The sequence below is a fragment of the Nerophis ophidion genome, linkage group LG07 (genome assembly GCF_033978795.1).
Source record: "Nerophis ophidion isolate RoL-2023_Sa linkage group LG07, RoL_Noph_v1.0, whole genome shotgun sequence".
In the NCBI taxonomy this organism is placed as follows: domain Eukaryota; kingdom Metazoa; phylum Chordata; class Actinopteri; order Syngnathiformes; family Syngnathidae; genus Nerophis; species Nerophis ophidion.
Genome location: NC_084617.1, coordinates 33,671,174 through 33,687,721, shown reverse-complemented (window position 1 = coordinate 33,687,721; position 16,548 = coordinate 33,671,174). Strand labels below are relative to the sequence as shown.

The following is a 16,548-nucleotide window of genomic DNA, read 5'->3' as shown; positions in this document are numbered from 1 at the left end:
AACACACTCTTGTTGTTATGTGTGATTATATGTAGGGCTGGGTGATATATCGATTTATGCGATGTATCGTGGGCTTGTCTCTGTGCGATTTAGAAAATGACTATATCGTGATATTTGAGTATACATTCTCACGCAGTTGCTTTTAGCTGCGGGCAGTACACTACAGGCTCTTCCCACTGCTTCTTGTGTCTCCTTCTCACAGACAGTAAGCGCACATTCTTTCTTACATACTTCACATACTGTCACGTCATACGTCACATACGTATACACCCTCGCAGAGCAGAGAGGTAGCAGCATGGGTAATGTTAGCTGTGATGCTAGCGGAGCCGTGCGAGTGGTAATACGAAAGAAAGAAGGTGAGAATCTGGTAACAAATGAAGGAAGAATAAATTCCCAAGAAAAAAAGCAGGGGGTTCATCGTCTGCCAGTGGTTCGGCTTCAAGCGGGAAGATGTCGAATAGACAACTTTAATTTGTCAAGGGTGGGGCACAGGCGTTGCTACCAAAAGTAGCATTACTGCTAATACGTAGCATCATTTGAAAAGTCACCTGCTAATAACTGTTTAATAAATACAGTTTTGGTCAATTGACCTAGTGGTGATTTCCTTCTCTGCATGAAAGTTTAAAATTAGCATATATTAATGCAGTATGAACAAGAATGTTTTAATGTAGACACATAGAATCATCATTCTGCTGTGATTATATGTATCAAGTGTTAATTTAAGGCTGAGGCAAAATATCGATATATATCGTGTATTGCAATATGGCCTTAAAAAAATTGAAATCGAGATATCAAAAAAAGGCCATACCGCCCAGCCCTAAACAAAAGATTGATTGGATATAAACCAATCGTCTGCATTTGATTGTGACAGCCAGAAAGGAATTGATTTGATATGCACCAATCACCCGCATTTGATCGTGACCACCAGAAAGGGATTGATTTGATATGCACAAATTACCCGCATTTAATGGTGGCAGACAGAAAGGGATTGATTTGATATGCACCAATTGCCCGCATTTGATAGTGCCAGACAGGATCTTGACTAACAGGAGACCCCTAGGAGATACCAAAGCAGGCTAATGGCGCATATAGCAAACACGCTGCAGCTGCTGCCAATATTGAAGAAGCTATTTGTGGACAGCGGAAAACACACAACTGGCCTAGTGTGATGCACGAACGCACGCACGCACGCACACACACACACGCACACACAGTTACGTAACGTGAGGAGAATGACTCCAAGTGGCTAACAGACAGTGCTAGAATGTGTTAGCTGGAAAGCTGATGTTGGGAATGACACGTCATTGGAAAAAAAAGACCAAGTCGCTATGCAGAAATATAAATCAAACTTCAAGATGTTTGGAAGAGACAAGAATTGTAGTGATATGGCCTTTTTTTAATATCTTGATATGTTTAGGCCATATCGCGATACAAGATATATATCTCGATATTTTGCCTCAGTCTTGAATTAACACTTGATACATATAATCACAGCAGTATGATGATTCTGTGTCTACATTAAAACATTCTTGTTCGTACTGCATTAATATATGCTCATTTTAAACTTTCATGCAAGGAAGGAAACCGCAACTAAGTCAATTGACCAAAACTGTATTTATTAAACTATTAAGCAGTGGCACAAACATTTATGTCATTTCCAAAACAGAAAGTGCAGGATTGTCAGAGACATTTTAAGTGTCAAATAAAAATGAGCTGCATAATAGGAAATCAAATAGTATTCCTCCTTCGCTATGTGGTAGGTTACTACGGACGTTGTTAAATTCTGTTGTTGACAATTTTTTTCATACGGTCTTGATTTGGAAATGTTTGCCTCGGCATTTTGATGGTGTGGCCGTTTGGCACCGGATGGAAACGTTGACATGCGGCGATTCAAACACTCTTCATTCTCTAGCGGGTGACTTTTCAAATGATGCTACATATTAACAGTGATGCTACTTTTATAGCAACGCTTCAGCACCACACTTGACAAAATACGGTTGTCTGTTCGACATATTCCCACTTGAAGCCAAACCACCGCCAGACGATGTACCCCTGTTTTTTTGGGGAAAATAATTATTCCTTCATTCAAACCTTCTTTCTCTCATATTACCACTTGCATGGCTCCGCTAGTATTACAGCTAATTTTACCCATGCTGCTACCTCTCTGCTCCGCGAGGGCGTATACTTATGTGACGTACGACGTGACAGTTTGTGACGTATGTAAGAAAGTGCGCTTGTCTGTGAGAGGGAGTGACAAGAAAGAGCGAGGAGAGCCTGTAATGTAATACCCGCAGCTAAAAGCAACTGCTTGAGAACGTATACTCGAATACCACGATATAGTGATTTTCTATATCGGACGGAGACAAACCGGCGATATATCGTGTATATCGATATATCGCCCATCCCTACTAGCATGGTTAGCTAGCAACGCATGTCAACAACGTAAGAGGCTTGAACAACCCGCCTGACCTCAGACTGCCAAAGATGGACCTGACCTCCATGGCCGCCTCCCAAAAGACTTCCTTCCCAAACCAAAGTGGATTAGTTTTACGTAAGGAGAGCACATCTTCACAGCCTTCCCGGTCCGTCTGTCAAAATGTAGCTAAGCTACACGTTACTCTCCATTAAAAGGTAACTAAGCTACAAGTTACTCTCTGTTAAATGTAGCTAAGCTACAAATTACGCTCCATTAAATGTAGCTAAGCTACAAGTTACTCTCCATTAAATGTAGCTAAGCTAAACAAAATTCTATCAATTAAATGTAGCTGAACTACAAGTTACTCTCCATTAAATGTAACTAAGCTACAAGTTACTCTCCATTAAATGTAACTGAGCTACAAGTTACTCTCCATTAAATGTAACTAGAAAGGGATTGATTAAATATGCACCAATCACACGCATTTGATCGTGGCAGCCAGAAAGGGATTGATTTCATATGCACCAATCACCCACTTTTGACGGTGGCAGCCAGAAAGGGATTGATTTGATATGCACTAATTGCTCGCATTTGATCGTGGCAGCTAGAAAGGAATTGATTTGATATGCACCAATCGCCCGCATTTGATTGTGGCAGCTAGAAAGGGATTGATTTGATACGCACCAATCACCTACATTTAATCGTGGCAGCCAAAAAGGGATGGATTTTATTTACACCAATCCGCCACATTCCTGGTCTGGCACACATTATTTTGTCTTCCAGGAGTTGTTTCCAAATCCCAACAAGCTGGAGGTCAAACAGGGTCTTGGCGAGGACTGAAGGCCCAGGTAATAAATGGGGCGGTATAGCTCGGTTGGTAGAGTGGCCGTGCCAGCAACTTGAGGGTTCCAGGTTCGATCCCCGCTTCCGCCATCCTAGTCACTGCCGTTGTGTCCTTGGGCAAGTCACTTTACCCACCTACTCCCAGTGCCCCCCACACTGGTTTAAATGTAACTTAGATATTAGGTTTCACTATGTATAAGCACTTTGAGTCATTAGAGAAAAGCGCTATAAAAATATAATTCACAATTCACAATAATAATCACCACTATTTGCATCAATACTTAAATCAACATTATGCGCCACGATCAATTGCGGGTTATTAGTGCATATCAAATCAATCTCTTTCTGGCTGCCACAATCAAATGCAGACGATTGGTACATATCAAATCAATCCTTAGTTACATTTAATAAAGAGTCATTTGTAGCTCGGCTACATTTAATGGGGAGTAACTTTTACCATGGCAATATTTAATGGAGAGTAACTTGTAGTTTCGCTACATTTAATGGAAGATCGTGGCAGCCAGAAAGGGATTGAATTGATATGCACCAATCACCTGCATTTGATTGTGGCAACCAGAAAGGGATTGATTTGATATGCACCAATCACCCGCTTTTGTTGGTGGCATCCAAAATGGGGATCTTGACTGACAGGAGACCCCTAGGAGATACCAAAGCAGGCTAACGGCGCATGCAGCAAACACCCTGCAGCTGCTGCCAACATGGTGGAAGCTATTCGTGGACAGCGGACAACACACAACTGGCCAAGTGTGATGCATGCACACGCAAACATAAACACACACACACACGCGCGCGCACACACACACACACACACACACACACACACACACACACACACACACACACACACACACACACACACACACACACACACACACACACACACAGTTACGTAACGTGACGAGAGGGACTCCAAGTGGCTGACAGACAGGGCTAGCATGTGTTAGCTGGAAGGCTGATGTTAGCTTACAAAGCATGAGAGAGCAAAGGAGGATAAAAAGAGGAATGGAGTCAAGTCCATCTTTTCGCGAATGTGAGTTCAGATAGATCAAAATGAACTGTGGCGTAATTGGTATTAAGCCACACATCCATCACAGTGGACTATTTATGTCCTGTTAGGCCTTGAAAAAGGTCAGAGGTGACACATTGAAATCAAACTAAAAACAATAAATATAACAAAGTTTAATACATCCATCCATCCATCTTCTTCCGCTTATCCGAGGTCGGGTCACGGGGGCAGCAGCCTAAGCAGGGAAGCCCAGACTTCCCTCTCCGCAGCCACTTCGTCAAGCTCCTCCCGGGGGATCCCGAGGCGTTTTCAGGCCAGCCGGGAGACATAGTCTTCCCAACGTGTCCTGGGTCTTCCCCGTGGCCTCCTACCGGTTGGACGTGCCCTAAACACCTCCCTAGGGAGGCGTTCGGGTGGCATCCTGACCAGATGCCCGAACCACCTCATCTGCCTCCTATCGATGTGGAGGAGCAGCGGCTTTAATTTGAGCTCCTCCCGGATGGCAGAGCTTCTCACTCCATCTCTAAGGGAGAGTCCTGCCACCCGGCGGAGGAAACTCATTTCGGCCGCTTGTACCCGTGATCTTATCCTTTTCAGTCATAACCCAAATTTCATGAACATAGGTGAGGTTAGGAACGCAGATCGACCGGTAAATTGAGAGCTTTGCCTTCCGGCTCAGCTCCTTCTTCACCACAACGGATCGATACAGCGTCCGCACTACTTTAATACATCTCAGTCATTAAATCAACACAACAATCAAGGCAATGAAATGTTTGCGTCCTCACTGTGTGGGAAGTACTTCCACCCTGCCTTCAAAATAAAAGTCCCTGCAGTTCATCCCGATCATCCATCAGAGAAATTGTCGGATATCAATACTAATCACATGTGTGTATTGTACAATCTCTCAATATATGGGCATTTTTTAACAGTATCCAAACAATAGTTCAACAACCTCCATTTACCATGTGACCTTTTTCAGGTTTACATCGCACAAATAATGCTTCTGTGTTCCCACCATGTGTCGGTCTACAAACATTTCATTCATTCATTTTGCCGGCCACTCGAAGCCATCAGGGGCTGCCATTTTAATGACATAATTTCCTGTACAGACCGGTGCAGCTAGTTTATTTCCACAATTGTCGTACCAGAACTGCATCAACCTGTCTTAGAGATGACTTTGTGTGATCAGAAACACTTGAAATGTGTCCAAACTCTCATAGTCTCGCTTCGGGTTGCTAGACAACGGCTTTGAGCTAGCATATTAGCTACGTAAAGTAGTTAGCTTCTGGCTGACAGCGCCTTAAGTTTGAGCTGGCCCTGTCCCGTAGCAAGTCTTTAATTGTAATAGACCAAAAAAGATGCCACAGCGTTCTTTTATTATAGTGAAAGAGAAGGCACAGGCCGATGAAGGATTGCCTCACACTGATAGTTTGTGCTAACACTACGTAAAAAGCCACTGATCGTTTAGCACTCCGAAACTCCCTGCATTTTCAACAATGCCACAAATATTCACAGACACAGGTTAAAATAATTTTATGTTTTATTGTCGCAACGTGGTGGTTAATGTTTTGGAGCTGTAATGAGTGGATAAAAAGAGATTGTTGACCAACCAATTGTTTATGCTTACATTGATTCTTAGGAACTATACAAACTATTCACTATACAAACTTTTCACTCTACAATGTTAAAAACCAATTAAGTTTGTAAATAGAGGTTCCCCTGAAGTTCCTTATTCTCTTTTATTACAAGCAATAGTTTTGTCGAAACCAAGTCAATAGTACACAATAAGTAAAGTACAAACTACGATCTACTACTCTTTAAACTACTTTGGTGTTTGCCCTCCAAGTCCACCTGTGTCAAGGAAACTATTCCCTGACCTTGTAAACAATAACAAAAACAACATAAAAATATCAACCTGATCACTCTAGTATTGATCAAATACTGATACTACCCTTGGTATCATCTTACGTATGGTGTACTGACTGTGACAACGCTGACACACCAACAGTTACAGTATATCATTATTAATAAACGTGTTCATTTCCTGGTAATATCGCCTTACTTCTTGTTAATATCTGCTTACTTCCTGTTAATATCTGCCTACTTACAGTTACTACCTTTTGTATCATCTTACATGTGATGTACTGAAATACCAACTGTTACAGTATATCGTTATTAATATACTTATTAATTTCTTGTTTACATTTGCTTACTTCCTGTTAATATCTGCTTACTTCCTGTTACTACTCGTGGTATTATCTTACGTGCGATGTACTGACACACCAACAATTACTATAATATTATCCTCTCATTAACTATTATTAATAAATGAGTTCATTTCCTGTTAATATCTGCTTACTTCCTGTTAATATCTGCTTACTTCTTGTTACTACCCATGGTACCATCGTACGTGTGATGTACTGACTGCGACAACGCTGACACACCAACGGTTACTGTAACATTATCCTCGCTTTAGCTATTAATAAATGTGTTCATTTCCTGTTAATATCTGCTAACTTCCTGATGTAACATAATTCTATCTACACTTCTTTAACTTTACAAAGCACTTACTTCTTCTCGTTTCGAGCTAGCTTAGCGAGTGTTATTGTGCAACATGTTTAGCCTCGTCCTCCACTGATAATAATACTTAAGATGCTAAGAAATAGCTTATTTGTCGCAATGGAGGTGATTATTATGAACCTATGGGAGCAGATCCACACTGTGTATAGAGGCACACAATTAGCTACTAGTCGCTTTTCAACCGGGGAAGTAAAAAACAAATTAGGTATAAGCCAGAAGGGAACGGTGCGTGATCAGCAATTACAGGCATTCATCGGCAATGGCAATAACATACTTTTAATGATACTGATTGGTGGCCGATTGATCAGCACATCGCTACTTGCAATGTTATTAAATCTTCTTTTAAAGGCCTACTGAAACCCACTACTACCGACCACGCAGTCTGATAGTTTATATATCAATGATGAAATATTAACATTGCAACACATGCCAATACGGCCTTGTTAGTTTACTAAATTGCAATTTTAAATTTCCCGCGAGTTTCTTGTTGAAAACGTCGCGGAATGATGAAGCGTACGCGTGACGTCACGGACTGTAAGGAAATATTAGCGCTGCACCACTCGCGGCTAAAAGTCGTCTGCTTTAACCGCATAATTACACAGTATTTTGGACATCTGTGATGCTGAATCTTTTGCAATTTGTTCATTTAATAATGGAGACTATAAAGAACAATGCTGTTGGTGGAAAGCGGTGGATTGCAGCTGTCTTTAGCACCGAGACACAGCCGGTGTTTCTTTGTTTGTTGTGAAGCTGAGCGGTCAAGTGAACATGTTTTCTCTACGTCAACCAGCATGTTTTTGCATGGGGAAATCGTGATATATATCTTACCGGAGAAATCATTGGATTATTTGTCATCCTGCAGCAGCTGTTTAAAAGGCAGCTGTGAGCTTGGCTCCTCAGCTTCTCTCTGAGACACTGCGTGTTCACCGCAGCCATCCGACCTTGAGGTATGACTTTACAATCTTTAAAATCTCACTAAAACACTATTAAAACAATAAGCAGATAAGGGATCTTCCAGAAGTATCCTAGTAAGTATCCTATTTACATCTGAAACACTCACACTGCCACCGCCCGGAACTGTCGTTTTTTTTTTTTTTTTTCTAGTCCTTCACTATCAATATCCTAATTCACAAATCTTTCATCCTTGCTCAAATCAATGGGGATGTTGTCGCTTTCTCGGTCCGAATTGCTCTTACTGCTGGTGGCTCCTATTAAAAACAATGTGAATATGTGTGGAGCCCTGCAACTTGTGACGTCACGCGCACATACTTCCGGTAAAGGCAGCGCTTTTCTCTTAGCACCAAAAGTTGCGAACTTTATCGTCGATGTTCTCTACTAAATCCTTTCAGCAAAAATATGGCAATATCGCTAAATGATCAAGTATGACACATAGAATGGAGCTGCTATTCCCGTTTAAATAAGAAAATCTCTTTTCAGTAGGCCTTTAAGACCAAAAATGAGCACAAAGCAGAACAAACACACTCCTTGGATCGATTCTTCACAAACTGTGCTTTATTATTTTGGGTCGAATAGTGGGTGTGGTCACAGCAGGGGCACAAAAGTAGCCACGTCTCCACATTCACCATGCCACACATTGTCAGTGTGCATTTAATAAACGCCCAACAAAATCCTATTTCATCCAAATCAACAAAAATGTCTACGTTTGTGTATTTGTTCTTTACCTAAAATGACCTGTTCAAAATATGCCCACAGGATGCTAGTTTTGCTCTAATCATCCCCATTATTTACTTTTTTTTTTTATATCTCTGATGTGGTAAATCTAATGAGACACGATGAGATCTTTGGAACCACCGAGCCAACACAAGACCAAGTGCTGCTGGGCGCGCGCTTTGAGCTGCCTTTTGGTACGTTGTTGAGATCTACATGTAAATGTTTATACTTGGATTTCTTGTGGTCCACACATTCATATTTTTACTTGGATTTACCTTTTGGTACAGTGTTGTGGTCTACACTTCAATGTTTATACTTGGATTTACCTTTTGGTATGTTGTTGTAGGCTTGGGCGATATATCGAGTATATCGATATATCGCGGGTTTGTCTCTGTGCGATATAGAAAATGACTATATTGTGATATTTGAGTATATGGTCTCACACTGTTGCTTTTAGCTGCGGCGATTACATTGCGTGTGTTTCCCACTCTTTCTTGTCTCTCCTTCACACAGAGACATAAACAAGCGCACCTTCTTACATATGTCACGTGTGCAACGTCACACGCCCTCCCCGAGCAGAGAGGTAGCCACATGGGTAACAATAGATGTGATGCTAACGGTGCGTTGTGAGTGGTAATACGAGAGAGAGAAGGTACAAATCTGGTAACAAATGGAGGAATAATTAATTCCCAAGGAAAACAGCACGGCGTGCATCGTCTAGCGGTGGTTTGGCTTCAAGCGGATATATGTTGAACAATTATGCGGCAAAAGCGTTGCTACAAAAAGTAGCAGCACTGCTAATGTGTAGCATCATTTGAAGAGTCACCCACGAGAGAATGAAGAGTGCTTGAAACTGCATGTCAAGATCTCCCTTCGGTGCCACACCCACAAAATACCGAAGCAACAATTTCCAGATCAACACCGTATGAAAAAAAAAATCAACAACAGAAGGAGATAACGTCCACAGGAACCTACAACAGAACGAAGGACATATATACACTGTTTAATTTCCTATTTTGCAGCTCATTTTTATTTGACAGTTTTTGAAATATCTTGTGTGACATCTTGCAGAAAAGTGCACTTTATTTGTTTTTTAACTATTTTAGTGGCGTTCTGTACAAAAAGTTTCCTTTGATTTAGTGTGGTTTTGATATTTCATCTCAGTCACATCATGCACACAAGTGCACTCATAACTTGTTTTAAAATGTTTCTGAAAATCTTGCACTTTCTGTTTTGGAAATGACATGAATGTTTGTGCCACTGCTTAATAACTGTTTAATAAATACAGGTTTGGAAAATTTACTTAGTTGGGATTCCCCTCTCTGCATGAATGTTTAAAATGAGCATATATTAATGCAGTATGAAGAAGAATCGAGTGTTCATTCAAGGCCAAGGCAAAATATTGCGATATATATCTTGTATCGTGACAGGGCCCAAAAATCTCAAGATATTAATAAAAAGCCATATTGCCCAGCCCTACGTTCTTGTGGTCTACACATTGATGTTTATACTTTGATTTTACCTTTTGGTACATTGTTGTGGTCTACGCATGAATGTTTATACTTGGATTTACCTTTTGGTACGTTGTTGTTCATTTCCTGTTAATATCTCCTTACTTCCTGTTCATATCTGTTTACTTCCTGTTAATATCTGCTTACTTCTTGTTACTACCTGTATGTGTGGTGTACTGACTAAGCAACAGTTACTGTAATTATATTCTTATCTCTGATGTGGTAAATCTCATGTAATAACAGGCTAAAGCGAACATCCGGTAAGCGTACTTTTATTTTGAAGGGTTACTACGGAAGCGCTATACACGTCCTTCTGTGTGCCTTGACAGCTGTTGTTTCGGTCATGTATGTGATCGATATGTGATCAAATGTAGCAGAGGGCCTCTAATGCGTCATTAATCAAACACGAAAATGGCGGACATACTGAGTATGTTTGTGTGCAATCAAATGTCTGAATGCGGTGCAACAACAATGATGATGACAAACGTTCCTTTGTGCCTATGCGATGTTGTTAACAAGATGGTCGCCAAGTCACGTCGTCTACAACCTTCCAGAATGTTCAACTACAACCTTCCAGAATGTTAAACGGTCACGAGACACGATGCCCGGAGGACGAACGTCGACTCTTTCTTGCAGTGACCAATCGAGGCGTTGTTTGCCGGCCGGGGAAGAACCGAACCTCTCCCGGTGCCGCGCTCCTACCTTCCCCGGGGACCAGGTCACAAAGAGCGGATTCAACACTCACCTTGTCCCGGTGGTCTTTGTGGAGGGGGTTGGGGGTGGGGGTGGGGGGTCACTGTCAATCGCCCCCTTCTATCTTCTTCACGTGTCCGCGCGCGTGGGATGCTCGTCCGCGTCAAGATGATGATGACACTCGGTGCGCGTGCGTGACGACGGAATGGGTAGGGTGCGAGCACGCACGACGTCTGCGGGAGCTCCCAGTTCACTAATCTGATTGGTTCACACTTTACTTATCTAACCTGGTTAGTAATACACTATTTACTTAGTGTTAATACCTACCTGCTGTGCTATGCCCAATACTACTACTTATAATAATAATGTTGACAGCATACGAAATACAGTACTAATACTTCACAATTTCACTACTTAATAGTACTACTTTAGTGTTCTTGTGAGACGTGTAAAAACGCCAAATCAACACCAAGTCAATGAAGAGAACGTAGTTGTAAGCTTGACCATTTACTTTTGACAATTCTTCATAGACAATATGGTGAAAAACTGAAAAGAACAAAGAGACACAAACACACTTATTGCCTCTGTACATATTTGTCTACAATGACATATAAAATGTAACAGTAATGTCCCAAAATGTCCAGTAGAGGGAGACTCCCGTCTGCCTGAATGACTTGAACACATTGTATCTAGTTCGACAATTATATTTAACACATCGGTACTTTTACACTTTTTTAACGTGTCTGACATGTTGTTAACTTATTAAACTTACGGCATTGCTTCTTCGCCACTTTGTGTAGGATGGCAACAGAAATTACTAGAGAATACAGCAACACGTATGACTTGCTTTCGAACGAACACCGGAAGTCAACCAGCAGGAAGTAATTTCGCGAAAGTGACGTCATCTAACTGCGGTTTACCGATTACAGCGTTCAATAAATATAAACAACTTTAGCTCCAAATTAAAGCACTGCAGTCACTAATACAAAAATGTTATCAAGTATTTATGTAAAGAATATTAACACTTGACTTCAGGACAACACAACTACTACTAATAATGATAATGTTAACTTATCAGCATACACAATACAGTAGTAATACTTAACAATACTACTACTTAATAGTAATAATAATAATAATGTTAACTTATCTGCATACAGAATACAGTAATAATACTTCACAATACTACTGCTAAGTAGTACTAATAATAATAATGTTAACTTATCAGAATACATAGTACAGTAATAATATTTTACAATACTACTACCTAATAATACTACTAATAATAATGTTAATTTATCAGCATACATACAGTATAAATACTTCACAGTACTACTACTTAATAGTAATAATACTAATAATAATGTTAAGTTATCAGCATACATAATAGAGTAATTATACTTCACAATACTAGTAGATAGTACTAATAATATTAATGTTAAGTTATCAGCATACATAGTACAGTAATAATACTTCACAGTACTTCTACTTAATACTAATAATAATGTTGATTTAGATTAGATTAGATTAGATTAGATCAGATTAGATAGTACTTTATTTATTCCTTCAGGAGAGTTCCTTCAGGAAAATCAAAATTTTCAGCACAATCCCATTTAAGATCAGACAAAACATTTCAGGGAGACAGAGCAGGATCGCTGACGGGTCCGCCGGCTTCCAGCGCCCCTTACAAAAAAGATGAGATACAGGTAAACAAGTGGGGGGGATGGGAGAAAAAAATTGAAGATTAAAATAAGATAAAATAACATTTAAAAAATCGGTCCAAGCCTGGGCCCTGCAGAGGGGGGCCAGACTGAGGCCAAGGGAAAAAAACAACAACAACTCATAGCCATAGTACACATCCCTCTTACATGTGTGTAAGAGGGAAACATCAGAGAACACAAAGGACATGAAAGACATTAAAGCGGCAGATACAACGAGCCACTTCTACATACAGCTATGAATAAAAAGTAAAAGAAACACATACACTGTGGTGGCCTCTGCGGTGTTCCACGCCGTCATCTGCTGGGGTGGAGAGAGCATGGCCAGAGACAGGAGCAGACCCAACAAAGCAACCAAGAGAGCCGACTCCACTCTCGGCCGCCAACCAACTCTCGGCAAGTGTCCAGTCCGCATGGATGAGCGAGGATACGTCCAAAGAGACGGAGGTGTCCGACACCTGCTCACCGAGCCAAGACACCGTGAAGCCTCTCCGTCCCGGCACTCAGAGCTAGCTCCGCAGCCCTGTCCCCTCATCCGCATCTCCTCCAGTCTCTCCAAACAGACTCTGGTGTGGCAGAGACCCAGCAGCTGGTCTCCATGGCCAAAAGGCTCCCAGGAGGCAGATTCAGAAGTCTACAAAAAAAGCACCGCAGAGGTCACGAAAGTGCCACCCCTTGTCACACAGTCCAACAGGGTCCCGGACCAAAAGGCAAAAAAAATATAATAACACATGAAAACAAGAGGGAAACACAAAAGGATGACACAAGAGCACAGAGCTCCTGCCAACAGCAGCCACTGCAGCAGCGCCATCTTGAAAAAGACATATCAGTATACACAATACAGTAATAATACTTCACAATACTACTACTTAATAGTGCTACTACTAATTACGTTGACTTATCAGCATACATAATACAGTAATAATATTTCACAATACTACCACTTAGTAGTACTACTACTAATAATAATGTTGACTTATCAGCATACACAATACAGTAATAATACTTCACAATGCTACTACTTGATAGTACTAATAATAATAATGTTGACTCATCAGCATACACAATACAGCAATAATACATCACAATACTACTACTTATTTATACTAGTATTGATAATGTTGACCTATCAGTATAAACAATACAGTATTAATACTTGACATTACTATTACTTGATAGTACTAATACTGGCAAAGTTGATTTGTCAGTTAACATATTACATTACTAATACTTCATAATAATAATACTTATTAGTACTAATATTAATAATGTTGACTTATCTGCATACAAAATACAGTAATAATACTTCACAATACTACTTCATTATTATTTTGTATACTGATATTATTTATTATTATATATACTGATATTAATTATTATTATGTGTACTGATATTTATTATTACTATTATTATTACTATTATATATACTGATATTAATTATTCTTATTATATTTACTTATATTCATTATTATTAAGTATACTGATATCAAGTATTATATATACTGATATTTCTTCTTCTTCTTCTTATTATTATTATCCATACATCCATCCATTTCCTACCGCTTATTCCCTTGTGGGTGGCGGGGGGCGCTGGTGCCTATCTCAGCTACAATCGGGCGGAAGGCGACGTACACCGTGGACAAGTCGCCACCTCATTGCAGTATTATTATTATGTATACTGATATTAATTATTATAATATATACTGATATGAATTATTATAATATATACTGATATAAATTATTATCATATATACTGATATTAATTATTATTATGTATACTGTTATTAATTATTATCATATATACTGTTATTCATCATTATTATTATATATATGTTTTCTCATATAATATCATTATATGAGAGGTTGCTCATACAACAATGAATTACTTCATATTATATAGCAGATTGTGTGATGATCATGTCTTCTTTGATTTTAATATTCTCTTGTTTTTGGTCCAGCACCCCTGTTTATGTTCCTGGTTGCCATGGGTGCTGATTATGTTCACGTGCCTCTGGTAGGTGGTCGGGACGCTCACCTGCTCCCAGTCATTAACCTGAGAGCTTTGTTTTCCTGCCTCTGGCCACACTCTGTCTGGCTGTTTAGTTTGCTTGTTTCAACATGTATGTGTTTATCCTTACTTCTATGCTAGCCTTTGCCATAGTTTCCCCATGCTTTTCTCTTTGTGTCTATACTTGCCTGATTTATGAGAATAAATATTTTTCTTTCCTGCACTCTGCTTCCGGAGGTCCGTCTACATCTTAGCATAACAGATTGGTCACGTGTAGGATGTGTTTTTGCCACTAGATAGCAGCACCGCGCCTTTATCCATTTACCAAGTATGTCATCTACTGCTTGTCCCTTCTGGGGTTATTATTATCATTATTGTTATGATTATTATTATTTACAGGATCTGTATTACTAATATATTCTATTACAAATAGATCTAAAATAGAAACATATTTGGATGGAATGTCTGCATTCAAAAAACACTTCAAAATACATTATTTCATATACTTTAAAAAAATACTTTATTTATTTTATATACTTTATTTATTTCACATACTTCATTTATTTAATGCTTTATTTTATGTGCTTTATTTCATATCTCTCTAGGTCAGGCGTAGGGAACCTATGGCTCGCGAGCCAGATGCGGCTCTTTTGATGACTGCAACTGCCTCTCGGATAAATTTGAGCTGACATTGCTTAACACGATAAGTAATTAATAATTCCACTTGTAATCACAGTGTTAAAAATAACGTTCAAAATATAAAACATGCTCATGCATTTGAATCCATCCATCCCTTTTTCCATCGCACTTGTTCAGGAAGTTGCATTAAGGGTAAGAATGAATTTATTTATTATTGGTTAGTGTAGGACTTGCCCTCCTGGATGTTCTTCAGACCACCAAGCACCAACGTGAGAGCCTGTTTCAGGGTTACAATATTGTTTTATTTTTCAATAAGTCTCTCAGTTGCTTTACAGCAATTGTCTTTTTCTCTTTCGTTCTCGCTCGCACTGTGGCTCCCGCTCCAACCCCGTCTGTCCTCCTGGCTGCTACTTATAAACAGAGTGACAGGTGATTAGATAACAAGGCCCAACTGGGCCATTTACGCACCTGTCGCTGATTTTGAGGCCGATCCTGGCAACACCCGCTTCGCTGCAGGCCCGCAGGCCACGCCCCCTCCATAGTTAGCTTCAGAATAACAATGTTATTACGAAGAATACAAGACTTATTATAATCTAGAAATGTTGGTTTTACTTAAAAATGCATGCATTTTGTTGTGTTCAGTGTTAAAAAAAATATTATATGGCTGTTGCAGAAATACATTTTAAGATATTTCGCTTCTTGGCTCTCTCAGCCAAAAAGGTTCCCGATCCCTGCTCTACGTCATCCCCAGACGAGCTTTCCATTGTTGCTTCCAGTCATCCCGATTCTCCATACATTTGGCCTGTTCCTTGGTACTCTGAGCTCCTGCATCCTTCTTGAGTATGTCCACTTATGTTAGTGTTGGACGTCCTCTTGACCAATACCCATGTGTTTGTTCCCACAGCACCAATTTGCTGGCTGGCAGCTCCTGATGCCTTTGGCAGTGTCCTGCTAGTTTCATTCTCCTTACAGCAATCTTCTCGCTCACCCTTGGTATTCTCTTGTAGAGGATTCTGTTGGTGGGCTTCACGGTGGAAGAGGGGTTAGTGCGTCTGCCTCACAATACGAAAGTCCTGAGTAGTCCTGGGTTTAATCCCGGGCTCAGGATTTTTCTGTGTGGAGTTTGCATGTTCTCCCCATGACTGTGCGGGTTCCCTCCGTGTACTGCTGCTTCCTCCCACTTCCAAAGACATGCACCGGGGGATAGGTTGAATGGAAGCACTAAATCAGTGGTTCTTAACCTTGTTGGACGTACCGAACCCCACCAGTTTCATATGCGCATTCACCGAACTCTTCTTTAGTGAAAAATATAATGTTTTTTTTTTTTTTCAAATTCAAGAAAAAATCATACATTTATTTACTGGTGCACAAAATGAACCGTGAATGAACATCACCTCGTTCAAAGAACAAAACCAACACAGTGCATGACCTCACAACAAAT

At 40.1% G+C, this 16,548-nt stretch overlaps 1 protein-coding gene across 4 annotated transcripts in view; it reads right to left on the bottom strand.

Moving 5' to 3' along the window:
• rusc2 (RUN and SH3 domain containing 2) overlaps nt 1-11,619 on the bottom strand; it is a 46,349-nt gene extending 34,730 nt beyond the window's left edge. For 2 of the 4 annotated variants that reach the window (XM_061906056.1, XM_061906057.1), the window contains exon 1: nt 11,514-11,619. In XM_061906056.1, the coding sequence (XP_061762040.1) occupies nt 11,514-11,518 (5 nt within the window). In that variant the 5' untranslated portion in view covers nt 11,519-11,619. Of the gene's footprint in view, nt 1-10,793; nt 10,944-11,513 lie in introns of those variants that run through there. The other 2 variants (XM_061906052.1, XM_061906055.1) reach the window with 2 other exon arrangements.
• Between the last annotated feature and the right edge of the window lie 4,929 nt (nt 11,620-16,548).